General features: G+C 42.1%; 1 protein-coding gene across 1 annotated transcript in view; it reads right to left on the bottom strand.

Annotated features, from left to right (window-relative positions):
- The window catches only part of ABTB2 (ankyrin repeat and BTB domain containing 2), a 134,801-nt gene that overhangs the window by 41,916 nt on the left and 67,536 nt on the right, over positions 1-25,349 (bottom strand). The window contains exons 2-3 of the mRNA XM_009637052.2: positions 9,969-10,115; positions 7,068-7,278 (exon numbers count right to left, since the gene is read on the bottom strand). Of these exons, the coding sequence (XP_009635347.1) occupies positions 7,068-7,278; positions 9,969-10,115 (358 nt within the window). The remainder of the gene's footprint in view (positions 1-7,067; positions 7,279-9,968; positions 10,116-25,349) is intronic.

The raw sequence follows: 25,349 nt of genomic DNA, 5'->3' as shown, positions 1-25,349 counted from the left end.
GTGCCTAGAAGTCATCAAGTAAAAATGTACTAGAGGAAGAACAAGGTAATGCTTTTTCAAAACATGAAATTTAGAAAATGTGATGAGGAGGCCATCTTCATCAGATGGGCAACTGAGGATTTAGGAACATTCAGAGCACTGGGGCTCTCTATTTGCTTCAACCACTGCAAGACTCTTGACAGGGAAGCTATGCCAGAAGGCTCTTCAAACCAGTGCTGTTTGGAAAGGAAAAGCAGATGCACAAACCACTTGAAGATTATTTTTCTCGCAGTAGAAGTCAGTGACATGTTTCTGATGTAGCTGAGGACAGACTAAATTTTACAAAGTATGAAAGATAAAATAAGGTCATAAGGGCCACTGTTCTACTCAGTCTGGTTTGAGCATGAATATTTGAATCTAAGAGCATAATAAGCCAAGATGCAAACTTGATCACCACTGAGTCAAGGGATGCTTGGACAGGATTTTGACACTGTATCAGGAACTATTAATTTAGACCCATCTCTGGCTTCCATGCTAGCCAGAGTAAATTTGGATTATATACCACAAGGCAAAAAAGATCAAGTGTTCTAGCTAATGACAAATTCAATCAATAGCTCAAATATTGGAAGAATATAGCATTTGAGCAAATAGCACTCAAAAAGATAGCATGAAAGGGCTACAATCTTTTCCTCTGGCAGCATTAGATGCACTTTTCATCCTTTCCCAATAAACCATGCTTCAGAGCAGGTGTTGCTGGAAATATTCCACAGAGAGGAAACCCAAGTAGATAGCTCAGCTCCTTCCTCCTCCTGCCCAGCTAATGGGGCACAGGAGAGTAGGCACTAGTCCATTTCTCCTGCTTGGCCCTTATTGAAAAATATGGTTTGCATGCTTATCCATGGGCCCTGGATCACCCGAGGTAACAGACGTAATGGGAGGACTGCTGTTCAAAGTAGAGAAAAATGTTAGGCTGCTTTTGAACCTTGTAGATAAAAGAATCCATCCAGCTGAAAGAAGAATGAGCAGCAGCCCTTCTGAAGGACTTGATGCGATAAGGGAGAAACAGAGTGACCCCAGGCTTGTTTACAGTCACACCACACAAACTCACTCCTCTAGAGAAGCAGCAAATCTGAGGCAAGCTGTCTAGATGCCTGCGGATTGAAAACAGAATGAAGCTTTCTTTTTTTTCTTATGAGGTGGCCCCCTGTGTGATTGCAGATGGCTTCTTGCAGTGTCCACAGCTTTTCCAGCTGAAGAGCTGTGAATTTCCATCAAATTGGCAAGCCCCAAATTTTACCGTTGGCAGCTGACAAATCCTGCATCAGGTCTGGAATTTCACTAGTGTTTTACTGGATTTTCACTGACAGAGTCAGATGGATACAGCCTGTGTGCTTCTGCTGATATTAATTGTTTTATACTTGTTGACATGTGGAATAAAATAATGCACCAGCAAATTCAGACAATGTAAAACTTGGCATGTTTGCAACATGGTTAGGTCAGAAAGGTCTGGCACGGACGGATTCACGGGCAGTGATGGACAAGCTCAGAATTACTTTTAGAATGTCCTACAGACCAACAAGATCAATAACAAGCAAAAACAATGTATAGGTTTTTTAAATAGAGTAGCTGGAAGAAGCGGAAGCTCAGCCTACCAAAGACACAGATAATCAGCTACGCAAGGAAGCAGGATCAAACTTTTTTGCCTGTTCTTAGGTATTAGATCATGTTAACTTTCCTACAATAAATGCTTTACACACATGATAACCAAAAAGAGATAGGAGAAGGGCAGTCAATGGCGTTTATTCCTAGCTTTAAGGCTGGACCACTATCCTGGCCAAGTCAATTATCCTAGGGTAGAGTAGTCCACCCAGCTGTAAAATGAGACTGTAATATTGACCTTGATTTGTGCTCTATGGGGAGCAGACAAACGCTCACTAAGATAAGTATCATAGAGAGAGCACTCTTGCCTTGACACACCATTAAAAATAAGACAAAAGCTTTATATTTCACTTGGGGGAAAGTGAAGAAGGGAGAAAGAAACTTCGTTTACCTTTGGATGGCCCTTCTCAAGTCACAGTATCCCAAACAATCTCAGCAAACATGCTGTGCTGCTCTGGGACATGATCTCACACTGTGGAGTGCTCCCAAGCTCAGCCAGCCTGACATAAGCAACGGGAAAAAACCCAGAGCGGAAACAGAGCAGAGAGAGAGGGAGTGCCACGCATCTGCTCACTCTCCATGGTCCAAAAACACATTGTCTGACCTCTGACACAACACAGACTATGATCTCCAAGAAACTCTAAAAATCTTATTGCCCAGCAGAGACACTTCTTTTGCAGCAACGAAGACGGATGTGCTCTCTGATGACACAGACAAGCTCTTAGCCTTCAGGCAGTCAGGTGTTACCGTTACTCAGAAACACAACTTGTTCTCACCTCAGGGTCTAATTCGTTTGCCAAAGTATTGCAACAAGTGGCACTCTGTGTTTGCAAAACACTTCCTATCTGACACCAAACAGCAGATGGTTTACTGTCTGTGCAGCAAATACGGTCATTTTGGGGTTCCGAGTGGGTCATGGCTCGGTCATACAGCAAGCAGCTGCATTCACTGTGGAAGTGTTTCAAATGTTTTGCTTATGATACCTGGGTGCTTTTTCTCTCTAATTCTGCTTCCTCACCTTCTTCTGCTTCAAGGCCATTACCTGGAGGTAAGTATCAGAACCAGTTATAACTAACCCACAAACTTTCCAGAGTTTCCATCTATTGGTATCCCAAATCATTCACATGCTGGAGACCAAAACAGAAAGCTCCTCTCTCTGTCAAGCTCAAGAGAGACAACTACATCCACCCCATATCTGCAGGACTCTACCCACCTCAGTTCTTTAGTTGCCACAGAATTTAGCACGGATAAGGCATACAGCTTATATGAGTTTAAACTGGCTCTGTTCATTGGGGTGCCTTGCATACCTAAGTGCAAGTGTGTATGCTTTTATATCTTGTACAGTTTGCTGCAGAGTATGTTCAGAAGCTTGGCTAGGTTTTTTTAAAGCCCTTCATGGCATATGACACCCTCCATTAGGCATGGTTTCAGAGCATGAATTCTATGCTTGCCTTCATGTTGAAGTGAAGTACAGTAAAGACCTTCCAGACTCTACAGTGTTGTGATTTTCCTAGCACTTTGCACTGCAGTGTGACACGCAGAAAGCTCACAGGCAACAGAAAGCCAGGCAAGACGGACAGTAGGTTGTCAGGTCTCTAGATGTACTAACAACTGCAGTTCCTTCCACTGAATCAATGTGGCTTCACAGATCTTCTCAAGATCAGGTTTTACCAAGTCTGCAGCTCTAACTGCCTCATTGCTAAATTTCAGATTGGTGTTCAGAATTATATAGCAGCCTAGAAACTGAAGCAGAAGCAAATGCAGAATAGGTCAGTGTTATTGTCCTTGCTTGTGACCAAGACTGTTTTCAGCAGAAAACAAACTGGGATTGCAGCGCACATCACAAGTATATTCCAGAGAGAGAGAGCGTGCATAAATGCACAAAAGAGCAATGCAGAGTTTGCAGCTGATTTAGCAGAGCTCCGGAAAGAATAAAAAAAACTGGGCTGCACAGCTTTGCCAAGTCACATTAGGTGAATCAGTGCCCTCATCCATCATGCCATGAGTCCAGCATTTCACACACAGCCTCAACCATCTCTCCTCTTAAGCTAGGAAAGAGTAAACTATCTCCTGTATAAAGCTCTGCTAGCAATATTTATCCCACCAGCTATGCTAAACAATGTGCGCAGAGGTCAAGACAGTAAGACATATACAAATACATCTTGGAACAAATGAAAGGTAAGAGTTGGACGTTTATTCTGGTATACCACGCAGTATTCATTTTATTTCCAGGTTTCATAAATTTTTCAGAGCCAATTGTTTAAACCAATAGTCCTCAGGTTCTGGGGTTTTTTTTCCACTCATGTCAGTTTTTGCTCCATTTTAATATATCCTCTTTAATTTCCTTTACAGCTAAGTACTGGTCAGAAAAAAATGGCAGAAATTTCCCTTACACCAGCTGTTATAGGATCTAGTGCGGATTTTAAAATAGAATAGAGTTGCAGCCTGCATTCCAAAAAAACGCCAGCGAACCATGTGAAGAGCATTGTTTGGGAGCAATTGGAGAGATAGCTGCGCTCCTGATTTAACTCATTTGTTATCCTCAGTGTACAAAACAAGTAGCTGCAGTAACATCATTACACTGAGAGTACCAAAAAGAACACAAAACAAAATAGAAAGCTTAATCTACATTTCTGATACAAGCTGTTCAGCAGCTTCAGCTGTACAGCTGTGGGAACTAGTGGTACAACTTTACAGAACCTGTCCCCCTGAAAACTCATTCTTTGCACAGTGTGCAAGCAGGAAATGCAAAATAAATCATCTTGCACTAGGTAGGGCATTTGATTAAGATTAATGATCCCAAAAAACAGAGCTACCAATGGGCTCCGAGTTGTGCAGCCATGCTACTTTCCTATTTTATTCAACTTCACTTAATTCCTCTTGGGTCTTCACATGTGTACATCAGCTCCCTCTGATGCTACAGTTTTGCTCACAGATTGTTCTTTCTGAAAGGACTTTGGGGGAGGATCAGAAAAACAGAAAGACAATCTTTTTTACTTTGTAAAATAGTTGAGTTCCCACCAGACTGAGACCTCAAAGAAGTCGTTCTAGTACAAGCTACAATAACGTACAGAAAGATGGTTCAGCAAGCAAGAGAAAATGAAAACAAGTCACCAGTGGAGGTAGCTACACAGACCAGCCACGTGCAAAATATTACGGCAGAACAGGCAGCTTAAGAGTGACAACTTTATATTTTATTTATTTGAAGTCTGGAGCCCTCAGCATAAGGACATGGAACTGTTGGAGCGGGTCCAGAGGAGGGCTACTAAAATGATCCAAGGGCTGGAGCACTTCTCTTATGAGGACAGGCTGTGAGAGTTGGGCTTGTTCAGCCTGGAGAAGAGAAGGCTGCAGGGAGACCTGATTGCGGCCTTTCAGTACTTAAAGAGGGCCTATAGGAAAGATGGGGGAAATCTTTTTAGTAGGGCCAGCTGTGACAGGACAAGGGGTAATGGTTTTAAACTGAAGCAGGGTAGGTTTAGACTGGATATAAGGAAGAAACTCTTTACAGTGAGGGTGGTGAAACACTGGAACAGGTTGCCCAGAGATGTGGTGGAGGCCCCATCCCTGGAAACATTCAAGACCAGGTTGGATGGGGCTCTGAGCAACCTGATCTAGTTAGCAGTGTCCCTGTTGACTGCAGGGGGGTTGGACTAGATGGCCTCTAAAGGTCCCTTCCAACCCAAAACATTCTATGATTCTAAGTTTTCCCTTAACCTAAAGTAACTTGCCAAGACTGAAATTACAGAGGCTGCCTTCTGTCCAGTATGTTTTTCTGCACCGTGGCCTGAATATTCAGAGCCTTAAAAGGAGAAAGTTCAATCTGCTATTATTCTCAAGAGGTCTCCTCACTCCTGACTAGCCACGCTCTGGCCACGAAGCCATCAGCCACAGCTCCAGTGATGGGGAATGCAGCTACAAGAAGCCTTTAGGGCTGCTGATGTCAGCCAGTGCACTGGCTTGGTGCAGGCCAATGTAGGTCTGCATGAGTCGGGGTTGACTTGCAGCATCAGAAATGCACAGACTGAAGACAGTGCAGTCTGAGAGCAATCATGAAGTGTCTCAATAAAAAAACCACAACAGGGTACCCAGCATGGAGCAGAGGAAAAAGCACCATAATCCCCACACATGCAGAAGAGGCTAGGAAGAAGAGAGAGGGGGCTAACTTTTTTAGGTTTTATTAGAATGAATTTTAAGGATTAATTATTTGTATGTTACTGTGATTTCATATCAACTTTAGAAGCTGGGGCTCAGTACAGTAAAGCTGAAGGTGGGAAAAAGAAACCAAGTTATTTACAAAGCTGCAGAGATGTTCTCCTTTCCCCGCTCACCTGTCCAACAAGCACCTTGCTTTTTTGTTTTGTGAACGTGGCCTCAAAACACTCTGCCTCTACACTGCGAAACTTCTCAAACACAGGATGCTTTCGGGAAGGGCCAGGATAAAGCCATTGGCCCAATGTCCAGCAGGCAAAAATAAATCCAAAGAGTAAAGCTAGCATAAATACTGAAGAGAGTTAATCAGAAACCAGAATTTCCCATTTAGGTAAGATTTCTGAAATAAATACAAAATGGGGTATGCATTTCAAACCAGGGAAATCTAACAAGTCCAGAGAGGCCCGGGTCTCTCTGCACGGTGCAAGTGCAAGGCAGCCAGCTATTGGTCTGCCTTTGAGCTGAGGAGCAGGAGAGCAGGAGCTGCCTGACCTGTCAAGGAACTCAATTCGTGGCCAGGGCTCTGAGGGCTCCTCAGCTCTCTCCTGCCACTGGCCTGTCAGGCAGACTGCCAAGGAGCTGGGCAGGAAGGAAACCAGGGAGGTTTCTAACAGAAAAAACATCCCACTGGAAAAATTCTGACCCGCTCTAATAATGGGCTTACTTTCAGTGTCGGTTGTGATGCTGGCAGAAGGTAGGGAGACCCACTGCATTTTCTGTTTAGTTATTGGCTTCTTATATAAATTTCTTTTTATACCAGACACACAGCACCAACTAAAGTAATCCTTAAGAAGGATGTTCATAAATCCCTTCAAACCTCTCCACTGCAAATGACATCGCTTTTCCTGAGAATGATGACAATTGTTAATTGGCACTATTCAGAAGGTAACATTTTCTTTGGTAAGGTCTTTACTGCTTTAGGCAACCACATGTACTTTTGGCAGCATCTCTAGACAAGCCTTGTTGGCAGCATAGAGTATATGCCTCGCTCGGAAAGATTGCATGAAAAAACAGCTCACTTTCCAGTTCCAATTCCAAGGCTTCATAAACTTGGCAACACTGACAACATAATCTGGCTTGACTGCAGGAATAACTGATGCCTGATAGGTAGCATCCCACAAAGTGGCCTGAGCTGCCCATGCACAGGCAGTTACTCTACAAAAGGAGACCTTCTTAGCCTAACTCCTTGACTACTAAGAGTTGACCGACCTACATACCGTTCATTGTTCAGGGTCATTCTTGGAGGGTCAAGGTTGGGATTCTCCATGGACTCCATTTGAGGACAGCGTAGGAAGTAGTAGAGGGTGTGAAGAGCATCAGGGGACCAGGAGATGGGTTGCTGCTGCCGGGTTTGCCGAATGGGACTCATTCCTGGGCGGACGGTGTTCAAGCACTGCATGTGGTGCATTGCTCGTGATACCAAATCACCTGCACAAAGAGAAAGAATGCAAAAGCACCTCTTTACTATTCACCCACAGCCCTCTTAAGTACACTTTTTGAACTAAATAAAATCTCATGTAGCTTTGTCTTTCGTGTGCACACATTCTTTTTCCTCCACAAAGGCACAAGCTGTCCTCAAGCTGCCACTTTGCAGGTTGTTGTAAGAGAAATTTAACTTCCTTTCAAATGACAAGTTGTAGCTAGAAAATATAGAATGAAACTTCTCCCAGTCACCATACGTTCAGAACAACAGCTTTACAGTGATTTTTCTATCCTGCTTTAATGCTGGTTTTCTCCTTTTTCCAATCACGTATACCAGTTTCTTGTCTGCCTAAAAAAATTACTGATATCTTTGTAAAATGTCCACTGCCCAACCTGGGAGCATAGGTTTCACGAGGCAAAGCCAGTAACACCAGTACAAATACTTTACTCTCATTGCCAGCATCACCATTTTATGTTACAGGATAATTCCCATTTCTTTCAACTGGGTTATGATATTCTACCCAGGCACTTACGACAAATTAATGATGTTACGTTCAATATAGAAATCCCTTCTTTTAGGGGTCTGCTTCTCTCATTCTCACTCTAGCTGCAGGTTTCTCCAGAATAACAAGACCTGACTCTCTTATTAAAAAGCCAATCTTTATCGTGCTCACTGTCACAAGATATGCCAGAAATTTGCCCTGAAACCTTGTAAAAAGCTCAATCCAGGAGCTTTCTGAGCTGCCCAGCCCTCTTGGTTCTTTTAACTTGAGCCAACCTGCCTCTGTGTCAGAGTACTGGTGGACTTGAGGCCTGGAAGAAGGCGACCTGTATTACTCAGTTTCTACTCGGAAAGGGTTTTAGGACTGCAGATTTTTAAGATGTTCACAGGGCAATGACCCCAAGACAGCAGCTATGCAGTCACATAAAGCTGGTCTTTGTGTAATAAGTTTGCTTTAGGAACACCCTGTTTGCTCTCCTTTTATTGTGGTGCATTACAAACTCTCAAGAGATTTGCAATAAAGGCTTCAGACACTACAACTTTTGAGTAGTGTGACTGCCATACCAGTGAGCTGAATGATTACTATAGATTACTATACATAGCCAGGATCTATTTTTTCCTTGGGAGAATCCTCTGTTGCCTTATGGTTTACAGTCCCCCAAAACTCTCACAGGAAACGTTACTCTATTGTGTCCTACAGTTACAATACTGGGAAAGGATGGGACTGAAATAGTCGCCCCATCGCAAAGCTGGCTCCTGAGAAAGCAGCCTGAACTTAGCTGTGCCGCATATGAATTAGTCACGCCTCCCTCTGAAATTCTTAGGAAGTTATTATTTGTTCACTTACATCTAACAGCAATACACCGAATTTGCCAAACAACCTTCAGCTGAACCCATGGGGTTCTAGTGTTACTCAGATTAGAGAGAAACCCCCCCAAAGCTACTGTGTCTCTAAACATGACAACATTATTAGTGGTTCAGGTCGAAGGAGCATTAAAAAAATCTCAGTTTGCAGTGTAATGCGGTGCCATTTGTTTGTTGTATAGTGCATACACAGTTTAAGGACGCACTTCAGAACAGAAAAACTTTCTAACATCTCTGCCTTTCCACTTCAGTGGCTCCTAATTCTACAGCATCTAAACGTTTTACAAGAGTATCGTGAATCATCTAGCGTTGGTACTAACATAGAAGTATGTGCAGTTATAGCAGAAATGCATCTGGAATTCAAATTTTCAGCTCAGAATAACGTTTCTTCTCCTTTGCACACTCACTCTCTTTATTTTTCTGGCAATGGGCAGCAACATCTTTAAAAAAAAAAGTAGGCAACTGTATCAGGAGATCTATTCACTAGATGTAATGACCAAGTTGGCCAAAGCAGGAACGGGGGAAGAGAGAGAGGAAGCTGTATTCAATCTTAGGCCCATGCTACAAACATTCTCTTGTGTTCCAGGATAAATAGAGGTGTGTTAAAGGAATTTGAAAACCTCAAATTAAGGCAGGTTGCAAAATAAATGGTGAAACCCACAAACTCCTTGCTGGCCCTGACATTCATTAGCATTCAGATGGCGGAGACTAAGAGAGTGATGCCAGCAGAAATGTTGCAAAGGAAAAGTAGACTGGGAAAACACAAATCATTTTTGTTTACTTTAAAGGGGCCTTGTGAGTAGTCTAGGAATTGAACGTTTCATTTAGTTAGCATTAAAAAAGAAGGTTTTGAACAAGTTTTTGTTACCAAAGTGCTCTCAGATTTTTTTTTTCTCCACTTTTTGTTTTTTAAGTAACCAAAAAACTTGAATGTCCTGCACCCTTGACGTTTCCACTGCACAAACACTAGCAAAGACAACCCTCTCCACTGTCTAAGGGAGGTGCCACTGCTGTGTTCCACAAATGTACAAGAAAGCCTCCAGAGGCACCTAGGCAAAAGCATCCATCTTCTGTTGGCACTAACACCACTAACTACCAAAAGGCTAGAAAAGCCACATCTTACACATCTCCAAGGTGAATATAAAGCAGTCTAATGGAACAACCTGATTTTCATAAACAGCACCACGAGACAATTAAATCTTACACAACGTTAGCCAAATACTGCTCACACTGTCAACAATGGCAACGCTCCCACGGACCTCAATAGCAGAGGGACTGGCTCTCCTGCTTCGCTGAAAGAAACCCACGTTCGATTACATCCAAAACTTACTCAGTTCAGAGATGCTTCCAACGCAAGTTGCCAACAGAGACTGCTCTAAAGTTCGGAGTTCCAGCTGGGCGTAAGCATCAGCCCGTCCGTCGCTGCACACAGAGCCATCGTTGTATGGGCTAAAGTAGGCAGGCAGAGACAGCACACCTGGGGATGAGAGCAAAGAACAGTCCTATTACAAGTGAAGTTACAGGAGGAGAAAAGAAAGTCTCTCTACTGATAGGAGCGATAGAGAATGGGAAGACATTTGCATATTTCTTGGGGGACTTGAGATCTTTTGAACAGTTCAAACAAAATCAAATGGTGCTGTAAATACCATTGGAATAGCCAAAACAGTGAAACTAGGCTCTAGGGAGTAAGGCTAGAGGCTTCTACAGCCTTTAAAAACTAGAAACAAATTGCAGTTAAGATAAAACTACATGAAAAGCTTTAGTGAAGTCTCTAATACTGTTTATACAACAATTCGGCTGTGTACGCACAGCTTGCTTTTGAACAGCTGTATGCAGATTCCTAGATATAAGGACCTGATTTTTAGAGGTTGGAAGATAACCTTGAGTCCATCTAAGGTAAATGGTAGCTGCAGTCTTTGCAACTCTGAAAACAAAAACATGGGCTATGCCAGTTCTTTGAACCTGCCTGCAGTTTAAAATGAGCAGGCTGAGGTTTCTACATGTGTGAACCTTTGGGTATGCCAAACTACGCCCGCAAGTTTTGAGGCTGACTATATTTTCATCTCTATAAATGACCCCTCTATGAGAGATTAGAAAGATAATTACATTGTACACACACATTTACCACACACACGCTCCTTCCATTTTATCTTCTTGCACACATGAGCATTAATGCACAGTAACCACACATGAGCATTAATGCACAGTAACTGAACAAAACGATGGATTTACAAGCAGTTTTGTGTAGTCATTATTGGGATCCCATCCTACTTTGTGCATATCCCTACAAGTCATTTGCCTTGTTGGCAAATTAGAGAGCATTTGGGTGAATTGGCTGGGAACGGGCACGAAGACTGGGGATGCTACAAAAAACTGGACATACAGTCTCACATTAAGATGGAGGCAGTCTCTGAAAGGGGCAGCCATTCACACATCCCCCCAGTCATCTTTTTCACCCCTTATCTTCGTCGAGCATGGCAGATCTGCAGCCACAACACAAGTCAGTGCAACACAGAGATCCAAAAAAAAAAAAAAAATTGCTTCCCCTGCTTCGCTCCCAGAAATCCGTTAGTTGAATACTTTCTCTTCAAATTAGTGAGCTGAATTTTTGTTGCCCTTTGGCCACACAATTGCCCTGTGTGGCACAGAGGGAAGGGGATGATCATGGCCTCTTGGAGCTGCTGCAAGGTGGGGAGCATGGAAGGATGACTGGGGCTGGGGCGAGAGAGTGGACCTGCCTCTGCTGGTGGCACCCTGGGGTGGATCTGATCAAACACAGCGTGACACTGCATCCGCAGTGTGGGTCAACTCTGAAAAGCTGTCTGCAGTCCACTCCACCCGTGTTCCCATACCCTTGTTGCTACCGTATTTTCAGTTGCGTTCAGTTGCTACCATAACTACAGATCTATCCTGCAATTCCAGTAGCGCACCCTGGCCCAAATTCTCCACGATTTCAGACGAGGACAGTTATAGCCACGACTGCCTGTGCTCTTACCCTGCTGCATCCTGTATTTTTGATTTTTCAACTTTGATCCATGCACAGCCATACCAATATATGTCAGCTTAGACCCACATTTCCTTCCCACCGTCACCTTCCGACCTCAGTTCAGCCTTAGATGCGGAGATACTTTACTCCTGTCACATAGGTGCTGTGTATTCTTGTCAAACAAAACCCTGCCAGCTGAATGGCAGTGCATTGTGCAAGAGCTTTGTTTCTTTGTCTTGATGTTTTCTTTTGAAATTTTATGCGGAATTGATCTCTCCTACCCTTTTCACATCCTCTCTGCATCCTGCTTGGTGGTAAAGCCAAGGGCTGCATCAAAAACTTCCTGGATATTTTGAGGATAAGGGAATGATTTATCCTGTTGTGCTTCTTCACTGTACATCACTATTAGTTAATGCAGACAACACTGCCAATGCCCTCTGTAACCTGAATAATTAGGAAGTCGAGGCTTTAAGAGCTAACAGAAGTGATGCATGCAAACTAGAAGAGCTCGCTTGAAATACACTGTAGCCTCCTATACAGGGCCTAAGCCACTTCCTTTTCCATGTTAAAGCTATGAAAGGATGTTTTAAAGACATATGGATTGGATTTATGGCAGAGGGAGAATGAAAATAGACCGATTTGTCAGAAGTTTCAAAGAGAGGCATATAATTCTACGGAGGCGAAAACAGAAACTGGCAGTTACATTACTAAGCCAGGCAGAGGAAAAAAAATGGGGCGCATTTTCTCTGCCAGCCAGTTTCAGTTGGTTCTGTTTTCTAACAAGGAATTAAAAATAAAGATTTGTAGCATGATTTAAGTTGGCTCACAAATGAAACAACGTTTTCTCGTTTTTTTCAGTTAGCAGTTTGCCAGGTGCTGTGGGTAGGAGGAAACAGGGATGATTTATTTACTTTTGGAAAAATTACTCATACAAGATAGTTGCGGACAAGATTTATGTTTTCATCTGCCTTGGTACCGCTGAGGAATATCCTCTATGTACGAAAGAGAAATAAGGAAGTTACCGAGACTCTGGCCACGTGCCAGAGCCCGATGATGCCACTGGGGATTTTCCCTGGGATCGCAGTGGGGTATGAATCAGGCCCTCATTACACGAGATTTCACAAAGGCTCCCCACGTCTGGCGGGTCTCGATAGGTATGAGCAGGCCTGGGAATGAGAAAACACACCTCTCGGCACTGCTTTTGAGGCAGACGGAGAGCAGCAACCGAACGGGCAGCAAAGTAGAAATGTACCCTGCAATTACTACATCTTGCAGCACGCTAATCATGCTTTCCTCTTCAATGTCCAGTAACTGCACGGAGTTGGAAGAGCATCATCTTTGCTCTTCAGATCAGAAATTCAGGCACAAGGACATCTGCAGTCAAGCTTTGCCCACTGGTATTATAATTAGGAACAGGACTTAATCTTTAATATCAATTAAAACCACGCTGTTTGATAAGAGACAACTGCACTCTGATCACTACTTGTACCCCAAATGGTGGTACCTGCTCTCCTCCCACTCAAATCAAGAAATTTGCAGTCAAAAGGTGTTATAACAGTATAAACCATAGAGGCAATTTCTATTTTTATCTGGCATTCACATTTCTGTATTTTTGCATTTGTGGCAACACTGGTTTTAATCACGGCTAGCTAAGTAAGCAAAACTGTAATTGAAATAAATCACTTCATGTCAAAACACTCTCCCTCTGAAATCATGTTAAAACTGCCGATTTATTTCCTGATGTTCAAGAATGTTTTTTTCCCCAAAACAACAACGTGAAACAGCACATAATTACCACGCAGGAACAAACCATTCAGGCATGCACAGCACTGTTCTTACGGTATTTTCTCTGATGTGGGCTATGTTGGGTTTCCTACACATCCCTGGCTGCATCCTGGCATTCTGGTCACAATATTTTTATTTTTTTTTTTTTTTTTTAAATTAACCAAGATTTTAAGTATGGGATCCAAGCCCAGGTGAAGTTAGAGCAAGGCTTAGATCAAACCTCAAGAGCACAAGGAGCTAAGAAGTCACCTCTCCATAATGGCGTGAGGCAACACCCTGTAGCAGCCCAATTGAAAGCACGTTTGCAGCGCTGCGATTAAAGCATGATTGGCTAACAACTTCTTTCTGATATTTCCATAGCCTTTGAAATAGCAGATGGAAATAAAGGCATATTTATTCTACCTCAGTTAATATACGAAACCTGTTCATGGGCTCTTGCTGCCAACGATCTTAAAAGGCAGTCACGACTGGGTGAAATTCCAGTTAAGCAGTTCCTTAAACTCCAATTATTCTGCTTGCCTAAAGATTTTTAAATTGTTGTCTGTAATTTGATGCTTTTTAATAGCAACTGAAAATGTTTCCACAGTCTGAACTAGGTCCAGGGAAAAGTCTGTTCACGCTTTTGGACATCTTTCTGCTTTAAGTGGTGCAGCAGCTCTGCTGAGAGCTTTGGCTGTAACGTGATTGCTCCCACGAGCAGAGCTGTGCAAAACTTTGCGCAGTTTCCCTAAGCTGGGCAATTGGTCCAGTCCTCAAGCAAGGCAACTTCTGTAAGGAACCCTGGGTCCATCTCTGAATGTCCCATGACAATTCAGAGCCTGGCATCAAGTTCTGCTCTTTTGATATCAAGATACAAGCAAATGCAGACTTTTACTTGAATTTTAAGATTTGAATGCTTAAAAACCTTATGTCAAATAATTTTTAAAGTACTCATGTTATCTTCACACTTCATGCTGTTTGCATGTTACATTCATGAAGAAGACGAGCCATCATTTTCACCTCGCTGTAATGATTTTCTCTGTGCTCTCTCTACTTTAATCTAAGTCCTTCATGTTGGGAGACAACTTCCTAGCGATTAACTCAGCCATTTGATGACTTTCAAACACTTCCATGATGTCTGGAGGTTAAGATGGGGCCGCTCAGAAGTGGCAAAGGGCCACATAGACTTGTCTGGAAAGCACTCAAATTCTGCTTCCTGGGATTCCTCACGGAAATCGCCCAGGATACTAACTCCCTTATTTCAGAAATGCACTGGCTGTATTCATGACAGGTTAGACAAAGAATCAGAAATATAATTAGGACAGTGGCATACACTGTAAATTACTGACACAGAAAAAATGCCTTGTTTTGTTGTTGTTTGGTTGTTTTTTTTTTTTAAATAAAACTAGTGAAATCTATGAGACAATACAATGTTTATTGATTTCTCCCTTTGGCCAGAATAAAAACGGGTTCTCTGGGCAAGGAGTCTCTCTGTGTTGTGTTTGATCGCACTGAAAACAGTAGCAATCGTTACTGAACGCTATTGTAATACAAATTAGCACAACAGGAAAATAGCATCTATTTGGCAAAAACAACCAGAAACGAAATCCCTCAGAAGATTCAGGATCACCTTTATATGTTAGAAATTGTTTTTAAAAGCCCCTAATACTGCAAAAAGGCACATATGTGAAATCGGAACCACTGCAAGTATATTACAAAAACGTATTAGGAAAGCAAGTGAGAAAAAATGGTCTTGGTCTCCAGTATCAGCATACTTTGCAATGTTTGGCTTGTGACAAATTCCCTAAGAAACATTCTGCGAGGTGAGAATGATAGCTGACCCCAGCGAACTGCCTTGTGATTTGGAAGGCCAAAATTCTGAAGGCAGATGGTGGTGACCTGACTACACCAAAGTGAACAGCCAAATCCCCCTGATCTCAATGGACCTGGTGAAAACCTCACCCGATTGTAACTGCAGTTCCCACATCGGAATTTGGCTGTGACATCGGGATAGCTGTCACCTTGCACAAAGTCCTGTAATTCTTCACGGCAAGGAGCATTCAAGGCAATCCTTGGTTTTTTGTTTCCCATTCTACCAAGCAACACAATGCCATGCAGTTCCCTCTTGCCAATCAATTCGGAATACAGAGCACCACCTAGAATTGATGCCAATTCCTGGAGCTCTGTTTTCTTCTTGCTGAAATACCACTGCTAGAAAAGCTCAACTCTCCTTTGTTTTATGAAATGAGACAGAATTGTTCTGACAGAATATAAACAAATGCTCCACCCCCCAAAAAAAGAGGCAACCAAAGTGTTCCTGATATAACTCACTCAAATCTAAACACAACAGGCTCTATAATCAACTACAGTCATGCTACAGATTGTGAGAAAGACTTGTGATGAGGAAGCAATGCATATAATTGCTAACATACAGGAAAATAACGTGGCTTCAGCTATAAAGCAGGCAGGCACCTCTTTCAGTTTGTCTCTGTCAGCAGTAAGGAAAATCAAACACAGTTGCTTGTATCTGCATCCATATTAAACAGTAATTCCGTAATTGAAAACAGAAGGAGAAGCAGAAGAGGGAAGAGCTTCAAGGGGAGAGAGAAGATCTCTAAATCTTCTGCAAGTGCTCGACTGAATCTCTCCATCAAAGAGCTGCTGTCCTAACTTGATACTCCAGGACAGATCTGTCCAATTCACACAGCCCTCATGTGGGCTCCCCGGTCTTGGTCTAACTGCTTGCAGAGATGACATCCCCTTCAAATTAATGAAATGCAGTTTGCCCGGACTTCAGGAATGTTATTAGAGATGTGCTGCCTTAAAGCATGCAGTCTGTTCCCTCATATAGCTCCGCGTCAACAGGCATTGCTTGACTGCAGTATCAAAATACCCCAAAACAGAGTTTTAAAGCACTCTCCAAACCCACTGCCCCTTTTCTGGGGTGCAGGTCACTGCAGCACCTCGTGTTCCAAAAGCAGGTGGAAGCAGCAGAGCCCACAGCTTCTGCAGTGTGACGCAAGGTGTAATGCTACCCTTGTGCATGCAGGGCCCCAAAAGGAGTAGGAGCCTACTGACAGTCACTACAAACACATTACCGCCTCCTTACTCCTGGGTAACTAACCACGCCTTCTCTCCATCCTGCACTTGCAAACCTTCGACATACTTTGCCTCGCTTTTGCCAAAATAATCGTGGAATGGGGCTGGAAGTTGGAGGGGAGAAGGTAGGAAGTATCTGTAAGAACTACCATATTTGAATCCAGCTGTGGTACACAGGATTGCAAATGACTTGGTTTAGTACCGAGTCAGTATTTACTGAATCATTAATCCCACTTCCATATCCCTGTGGTCTTCTGGACAGCCGCTAACCTGGCTTGGCCCCAAATGCTTAATTGAATATAAGCACAAGGGAACATATCCTTGGCTTATATTCTAATGACTGCCAAAAAACATAGCAAATTTTATCTTTAGCAGCAGCAGCATACTTTGCAAGGTGCTTTTATGAGATGGTGATTGCCCTCATTTCCATTTCCTAGATGGAGAAACAGAGACAAAAGGAGGAGAAGCAACTACCAAGCTCATGCACCAGAACCAGCTCTTTGCAAAGCCCAGATATCCCAGTTCAGAATCCCTCTGTGATTAGACCTCACCTGTATGAAACTGGCCAACACAGAGCCACTGGTCTCGCAACCTGGATCCTGAGATTTGAAATTAATGGCAGAGCTACAAGGCTTTAGTCTAGGTTTGTAGAACTATGCTACCTATTTTAGATGTCATAATAAAAAAGCTTTGAGAATATGATCTGTAAAGATAAACTGTAAACACTTGGTAGTATTCTGACTACAACTACTTTTGAAAAGGACCATGTGTGCTAGCATATCAACAAGTAGGTCCCTAAAACTAAGCTGATCCACTACAATTTTGTACATGTGGCTTTCCAGGCACTGAATCTTCCACATAGGGTCTGAGGACAGGCAAAGACCCACACTGGACTGTAATGTTAGCTTGAGAGATAAAACCACCTACGTTTCTAGGACTCTCATTTTCAGGATCCAGTAAAGTGCATTAAAGAGAAAACCCCCTATTGGGCTATAAATATCAATGAAAAAAGAGAGAAAGTTTTATGAGGTGTGGTATAAATAGATTATGAACACCGTGAAAGAAACACAAAACCAGAATCCTATGCCAAAAAATTAATGTGGTCCCACAGGCAGAAGACGTACCATTAACTAGCTATGTAAACTCCAACCAGTTTACTCAATCTCAGCGTCCCAGTTCACTTATCTGAAAAAAATGGGGATATTGCTTCATTCCTGTTAAGGGTAGTCTGACAGAAGCAGCGTTCTTGCTTCATTTCTTCTCATCTTACTCCTTCATGCTACTCAACATCTCAGCAGCGTCCCCATTTCCTGTATGTGTCAATAGGACATTTTTTGTCCCTTAGCAACAGTCCATCTTTCATTCACATAGCCCTTCTTACCTTCAACAAGCCCAAAGCTCTCTGAGACACAGCTACTTCTGAGATGAAAGGCCACAACATTGTGGCAATGAGAATAATTCCCACCTCAGTGGAGCTTATGATACAAGAAGAGAAGCTTTGCCCAACTGAGAGAGTTAAGAAAGGCAAAATAGATTTAAGCCTAATAGAGATTCTGATGTGGATACAATATCAGGACAGTTATTGTGACAGACATAGCAAAAATACCATAAGAAATTATAAAGAAGGAATAATATATACACACACACACAAGAATCAGGATATGAAAGCTAAAAAACCCTCCTTACTTAAAAAAAAAAAAAAAAAAAAAGAAAAAAACAGATATGTCAGGTAAACATTGGCAACTTCAGAAACAGAGTCCTTCAGTAGCATTGCTGTGGGGATTAGGAAGCTTAGGGAGAAGAGGTTCATATCACTTTCTCCATTCCCTTGGAATTCTTTAGAAGTTTCCAATTAGGTGCTTTTACAGTAAAACCAGCTTCATTTGGACTGCAGCATAAGTCTAACAAAACTGCAGGCACCATCTAGAGCCCTCATACCCTCGACAATACCCTCTTCTAATCCATTCCTTACTATTCACTGTCCTTCCTGAAATATGGCCTTTGAATCCTGCCCAGTTCTCCAGATGTGGTCTGACTAAGCTCTTTGTACACGCCATAATGACCTCTCTTTACTTGCATTCAATTCTTCTATTTATACATCCCATGATCTGTATGCTTGCCAAACACAAAGAGGATAGTAAATTTATATCCTCTGTCACTCCCAGTTCCTCTTCTTAGGGAACATCTAGATGGAGAATCTGACCAGGGCAGGACTCCAGAATAATCCCATGCGATCCCTTCTCAGCTATTCCAGAGTAATCTTTTGAAAGAGTTTACTCTACATGACCCCTGCCCATAACTTCTTTATACAGGTGAGCCCTTGGCCTGGTAACACCTACACTGGTCAGACTCTCCTGGGTGTAGTAAACATGCCATTAAAATCAATTTTTAGAAACTGTGGTCATTTAATAATAAACATCAAGACTACAATTACATCAGTTAATGACTTAAAATATCAAAGCATCGTACAAGCTGTTCATCCTACGCTTATTTCAAAAAGGCCATGAGGAAATAGGAACTCAACAGTAACCAAACTACTGCTCCTAAAGGACTGGTCTTTTTTACAGGACTCAAGGACTGTCTCCATTAGCAGTCAGTGACACCAGCCCTCTGATGCACATCTGCACAGTTTTGATTTTGTCAGGGTGAAATATGCATCTGTCACTCAATATAAGATTGAAAATTTAACTAAGTGAAACACAGCACAGTCCTGAGACTATAAAGCCTGACCTCAGGAGGGCAAGGTTTGGAGTCTGGCTAGGATGATCACATGCATACCATGCCTGCAGACAAAAATGATTCAGGTTTTGAGTCACTGGCCAGACAACACAAAACTTCGGGCGGGTGTATCCTGGGTAGCTCAAGAGAAAAAAGCCAGTATATTGTAGATTTGATACCTAGAGTGTAATCTCCAATATTGTTGTCAGCGTAGCTACAGTAAATTGCTCACACCAGCTTTTACATGCATGAGTAGTTCATGAATCACAAGCTTTGTCATTTTTAACCTAAAACTGCCCAGAGCCCAGCATTAGCTTGGGTGAGCACAAATTTTTGGGGCAAGTATAAACACAAACCTCCGCCATCCAGTTAACAACGTCTGTGTTTGACATGCACCACTAGACAGGGTTTACTGTCTAGGAGTATTTTAACAGCACTAAAGACCAGCAACAATTCTATAACAACGTCTGTGTTTGACATGCACCACTAGACGGGGTTTACTGTCTAGGAGTACTTTAACAGCACTAAAGACCAGCAACAATTCTCAGAACAGAAGCTATTTCTCTTTTCATTTTTATTTCCTCAAACACTTGCAAGTATTTGGCAGGTTTTTCCCCATCACAATACAGCAAATCAGTCTCTTACTAATGATGGTATTTTGCAATTTGCTGCTTCCTCACATCAAAGCATCCTGGAGATCTTGTCAACAATGACCAGTTGGTTAGAGACTCGCAAGTGGAGTTGAGGAATTCCACGTATTGACCCAACTGCTGAATTTTGCCGTCTATCTTTGCAACGCCTTAGCCCATTTCTCATATCTCTAAAGGACCATCTCGTACCATCTACATGCATGCTTGGCTTTCTTCCATGATGTATGCCACTTGCTCTGGCTTTTAGCACCTCTTTTAGTCTCTACTTCTCCATCTGCATTCTTCTTTCTTGTCGTGTCCCCCCCTCGCCCCCCCCACCCGCTCATCATCATCATCTTCCTCCTCCCAGGACTCAGCCTTTCAAAGCTCAACACCAGTTACAAACAAGGGTAGATACAGTATCTATTTTTGAATTTACCCTTTAGGGGTAGCAACACTGTAAGAATTTGGCAATATTTGTAAAGCTAGCAGAACCCCCCCAACAACTCCACTACAAGGCTCTGTCCTGTCTCTCACTTTGCACAAGTGCCAAACTCATTTCAAAGTCTCAGTCTCTTGGTTGTAGCCATTTATAGTTTGTATAAAAAGCATAACTTGTACACTTCCATTAGAGCCCTAAATATAACTGCCCTAAGCAAGTATTCACTTTTCAAACAGTACCTCTTTGAATTCTGTTTTCAAAAGAATGCTGTTGCCACTATATTATTTATAGACATTTACATTAAGATCTGAATACTTGGTCAGGAAACCACTCAGATTAATGGATCCCCAGCATTGTTTTATAACTCTAAATAGCTCAGAAAAAAACCAGGTTGCCTATATTTTTATTCTAGAAGAGCATCTTTTTTGCATAAGCATAAAACACAGCAGTATTTACAGTGCTCGGACTAGATGGGCATGGTTCTTTGAAGAATCTGGAAACACTACCACGTTTCAGTGGTAGTGACATAGCATCTGTGTAAAAATTAGAATCTCAGTCTTATTTTTTTAAAAAAAACAAGGAAAATACATTTTGATATCTTTATTACACCCATACACCATAACTGTAATGGATTCAACCATTCAACCCAATTGGTTTTGCCAGCATGCTATCTTCTGAAAGCTTTCTTGCACATGAGTTTCCAATTACACCACTTCGTAGCATGCAGTTATTATCTTGACATTTGGAACATAATTATTTGTAGAGGTGACCTCCTTCTCACAGACAATAAGCAAAACCAATGTGATTTTGTGCCCACCATTTCTACCAGAGAGAACCAAAATAATTTTTTTTAGATGTTAAGGAACCCTTGCTGCTAACTGCAAAATAAAGTGGCATTTCTTGCGCTTTTTCCAGAAGAGCAACTCAGCCCCATCCCCATCACCGCCAGCAAATTCTGCAGGACCTCAGGTGTAGGAAACAAACCCTATAGTGCCTACCCGCTTATCTGTGACTGTGCACCCCGTTCTTCTAAATACCTTTCAATATCAGGAAGCCAATTATCTTTTAAGCAATCTTGAGTTATACAATGCTAAAGTAACTTGCCCACAGGCACAGTCAGGGGCTATTCAAGCAGCAGGACCATGGCAACCCACTTACTAGAGAAGATGACCTGAGGAAGGACACAAGCTGACTACAAACAAAAAAGCAGGCAGCGATTATAATTTTGCATTCATCTCCCCATTTCAGTTAGCACCCATTTCCAACACAGAATAAGCCTGTTCCTAAATGTGAAGATATTCCTACGGCAGCATCTCACACGCTGGTGGTGAAGATTAAGATTACAGGGAACCTTACTACAATTCTTTGGAAAATAATGGAAAAACTGGCTTTCAGAGGAAGATCCTTTCATTGACAAAAAATAACATAGCTGGAAAAACTTTTTTGTTTTTTAATAAATGATCATAGCATTACCTGTCTACAAAACTTCTGTAGTAGTTAGGCTATACGATAAAATTTTTATTTTATATTATGTTGGTTCCCCACTGAAGCCAGACTATGTCGCTTTACATCGTGATTTTCTCCCTGATGGCAACGTCCAGAATCTCTACTGCTGCGTAGCAGAGTTGCACGGCATGGAAGTACTTGAAAAGGAAAGGTCCATACCACATAAATAATCCCATACCACATAAGTAATCACTTTTTGGATCCAGCTGTTTGTATTCAACCACTATATCCTAGTAACATTAATAGCTTTGACTATTGCCAAGAAAAAAAAAAGTCTTAGAAGGCTTTTAAAATTTGTCATGGAGGAAGGCAAAACCTAGAACCATGGCAGATGCAGATTTGGGGAGGCTCAACTATTTAAGAATACTTTTTTCCTCAAATGGCCCTCCCTCCCTTTCACCAAATTATTGAAGCAGCAGTTCAAATAAGAGACTGTTCTGTTAAAAAAGGATGATCTGGTAAAGGCTAAAACTAGACCGCACTACAGTCCCATTTAAGGAATTTCAAAACTCAGATAGGAATAAAGATTGGAATAGGAGACAGGACACATCACACTGATCTGAAACCCAGGTACTCCACAATGTAGACTTATTTGGAGTTGAAATTTTACTTTAGACCCACCTTTTTCCCAAAAAGAAATACAACAGCAAGATGGAAGGGAAAGGATAACACAGGCTGGAAATAGATACATGGAAGAAGGATGGTGGAAAAGGAATGGGGAAAAAAACCCCAAACATTCCTTGATGAACGAATTAGAGAAAGAATGCAAGAGCGCTGGAAAACAGTCCAATAAGAGCCACTTCTGTTGTATTATCTTGGCAATATTTTATTTTTCCTAAATGTTTTCAGGGTCTTGAGGAACTTAGGAATGCTCTATACCCTTTAACCCCCGAAATAACTTGTCTCCCTTCCCCTCACCTCGTTCCCTGAAAAGCAGCACAATAAGCAAAGGGTGATCCAGCAGAGCTGGGCATGCCCCGTCGCAGCACCGATGGAACCCCACACCCGCTGGAGCTACCGGGGCAAAGGCATTCAGTTCCCACATGTACCTTCACAGGCTAATTTCAAGATTGCCATAATAAAATACAAAGACAAAGGAATCAATTTTTCAATACTGTTCTTTGAAACCTGAAGACAGTTGGTTTTGTTTTGGCTGTTTTACAGTTCTTCAGGGCAGAATAATCAGACAAACTGAACAGAAAAATGCTATGGTCTCCTAACTACCTATTTTCTTCAAGATCCTCTTCACCTTCCTGCCCTATTCTTACTAATAAATCACTGATTTACTGTTACGGCCCTGCAGGCCCAACCACTGCTTCTTCATCTCAGTAGGAGCCAAATGATGATTGAGATGCCAATATATTAGGCTGGCCTGATTCAAAGAAGGATAAGGAACAAAGCATTTGTGCAGTGCAAAGATAAATGAATATAAATCAAGTGCTGAGACATTTTCTGTGATGGATTAGCACCTTTCTTTGACCTAATAATGTCAAGGGGTCTCCATGCTGACAGCAACTAATGTGGAAATCTCTGTGCTGTGTAAAGCCAGGAGGAATTCTGATCTCCAGCTGCGTTGTTATTCTATCTGTATTTTGCTGGGTGCCTCACTCAGGTGTAAGCAATCCTTCTCCTTCAGCTCACCTTGAGAAATGTCGCAACAGCATCCAGTGGACTATCTCTAGAGTACAGGAGAGACATTTCTTCCACTCCCTCTTTGAGTTTCGTCCCTATAATCCCATTTTTACCAGTAAACTAGCAGGTCACAGGTAGTATTTACCTAGCTGAGAACTGGACAGAAAACATTTCTCAGTATCTGGGGATGTTGCTAGATTATAAAACTATACAAAACCAGCAGCAAAAAGCAGATGTTTGGATCAAATCCGACAACTGCAGTTTTATCAAAACCAGAAGATAGCAGAAAAATTGGTACGCACAGAGAAAACTTCAGTGGGAGTCAAGCCCAAACTTTTTAGTTTTGGCCCTATGCAGTAGCTAGAGTTGTATTATATGGTGTTTAAAAATCCATTCTGTCACTGACAGGCAGCAAAAGCTGCAGCTTTTGAGAGCAGGAAATACAGCAAAGTCCTGCAGCTATTGTAGCCTCTACTGTTCTCATTTCCTAGATGCAAAAGACTTGTCCATTACTTGCCCAAATTGTCAAAAAAAGAGCAATGTTTCTGCCATGTTTGTGTTTGCAACATGAGCTTCCGTGTTATGTCCTTGATGAGGTGCCTGGACACTTGAGTCAGTAAAACGAAGCTTTTTCTCCCTCAGCTGTTCCCACAGCTAGCTCAGGATCCGCAGTGCCAACAGACGGCACAGGATACCCACGTCACAGCTCTCACATCGACCTACCCCACTGGTGACTGGCACTTGTCTAACCCGTTATCTTTGTCTGGAGACTGAGTCACCTTTCACCCTCCCTAAAGAGCTGACCTGATGAAAGATCATTGTTATAACGCGCTTCAGGCCAGATTGCACCCATATGTCTCCACATTACCCTTCCGTGCAGACTGACACAGATAAGAGGTAGCATCTCAAAGAGACCTAGGGCATTAAAAATGAGCTGAAGGCTTCGTACTCTCATTACACCACTGACATTGTCTTAAACTTCTTCCACTGAACTACCTCCAATATTAGAGCAGCTGTGCTCCTCTCTGCTTTGACCCTGAGCTTTGTGTTCCTGGCCTCTGCTTTTGTCAGAATTGGCATTTGTGCAGTTGTATCATAAGATGCTTCAGGAAACAGAGCAACGCGTTTCTTCTCTTTTTTGGCTTTTTTTTTTTGCGTGTGTGTGGTTGGTTTTTGTTTTTGTTTTTTTGGGGTTTTTTTGTTGTTGTTGGTTTTTTTTTTCTTATCCCCTCTCTCAGTAGACTTAGCTTTGGTCACATCAATTCCTTGCCTCAGCATAAACATTATATAAACACATGAACACAAGTGCAAGCATAAAAAGGGCAGTGAGAACATGTTTGGGGGGCAAAAGGGGATAGGGTGAGACTGCAGCAACCCCCATTTAATTTGGCTTAAGCTGCCACAAAATCACACCCTTATACTGCCACCACGTTTTGTAGAAATAATTGAAACTGCTGAAATACTGAAAAAACATAAATGAAGTAGGATCCTTTAAACTGATCTCTTCTGCTTTTAGAGGAAATGGTAAAAGACTTACTTTTAGAAATTAGTAGAAAACTTATCCGCAGTTTTGGCATTCTGAGACAAATTGAATTTGCCAAGTGCAAGAAGTTGTTTATGAGAAAAGAAACAGAGAACTGGAAGTGGTTCCAGAAAATTTATTATGATCCACCTGATTGTAGCCAAAAATATTACATCAGCCTAGATAGCCTGAGAACTGGAACAATATTACTCTCAAATTAGCAAGTTGCTTGGTACAACAGGCAGGGAGAAATGGTTTTGCAGGAGGTCTGGGTTCTCTTCCTAGATCTGCTATGGACCATGGGCAAGTCTGCTTCTCTACCTCTAAACTTACTGCCTGTAACCAGAAATAAAGACAATTCTTGTCTTTACTCCTCAAGTTGGTTTTTGGTTGGTTGTGATTGTTTTGTTTGT

Source organism: Egretta garzetta, unplaced genomic scaffold, assembly GCF_000687185.1.
Source record: "Egretta garzetta isolate BGI_Z169 unplaced genomic scaffold, ASM68718v1 scaffold454, whole genome shotgun sequence".
Classification (NCBI taxonomy): domain Eukaryota; kingdom Metazoa; phylum Chordata; class Aves; order Pelecaniformes; family Ardeidae; genus Egretta; species Egretta garzetta.
The sequence above is the reverse complement of the archived record's forward strand: the minus strand, read 5'-3'. Positions and strand labels throughout refer to the sequence as shown.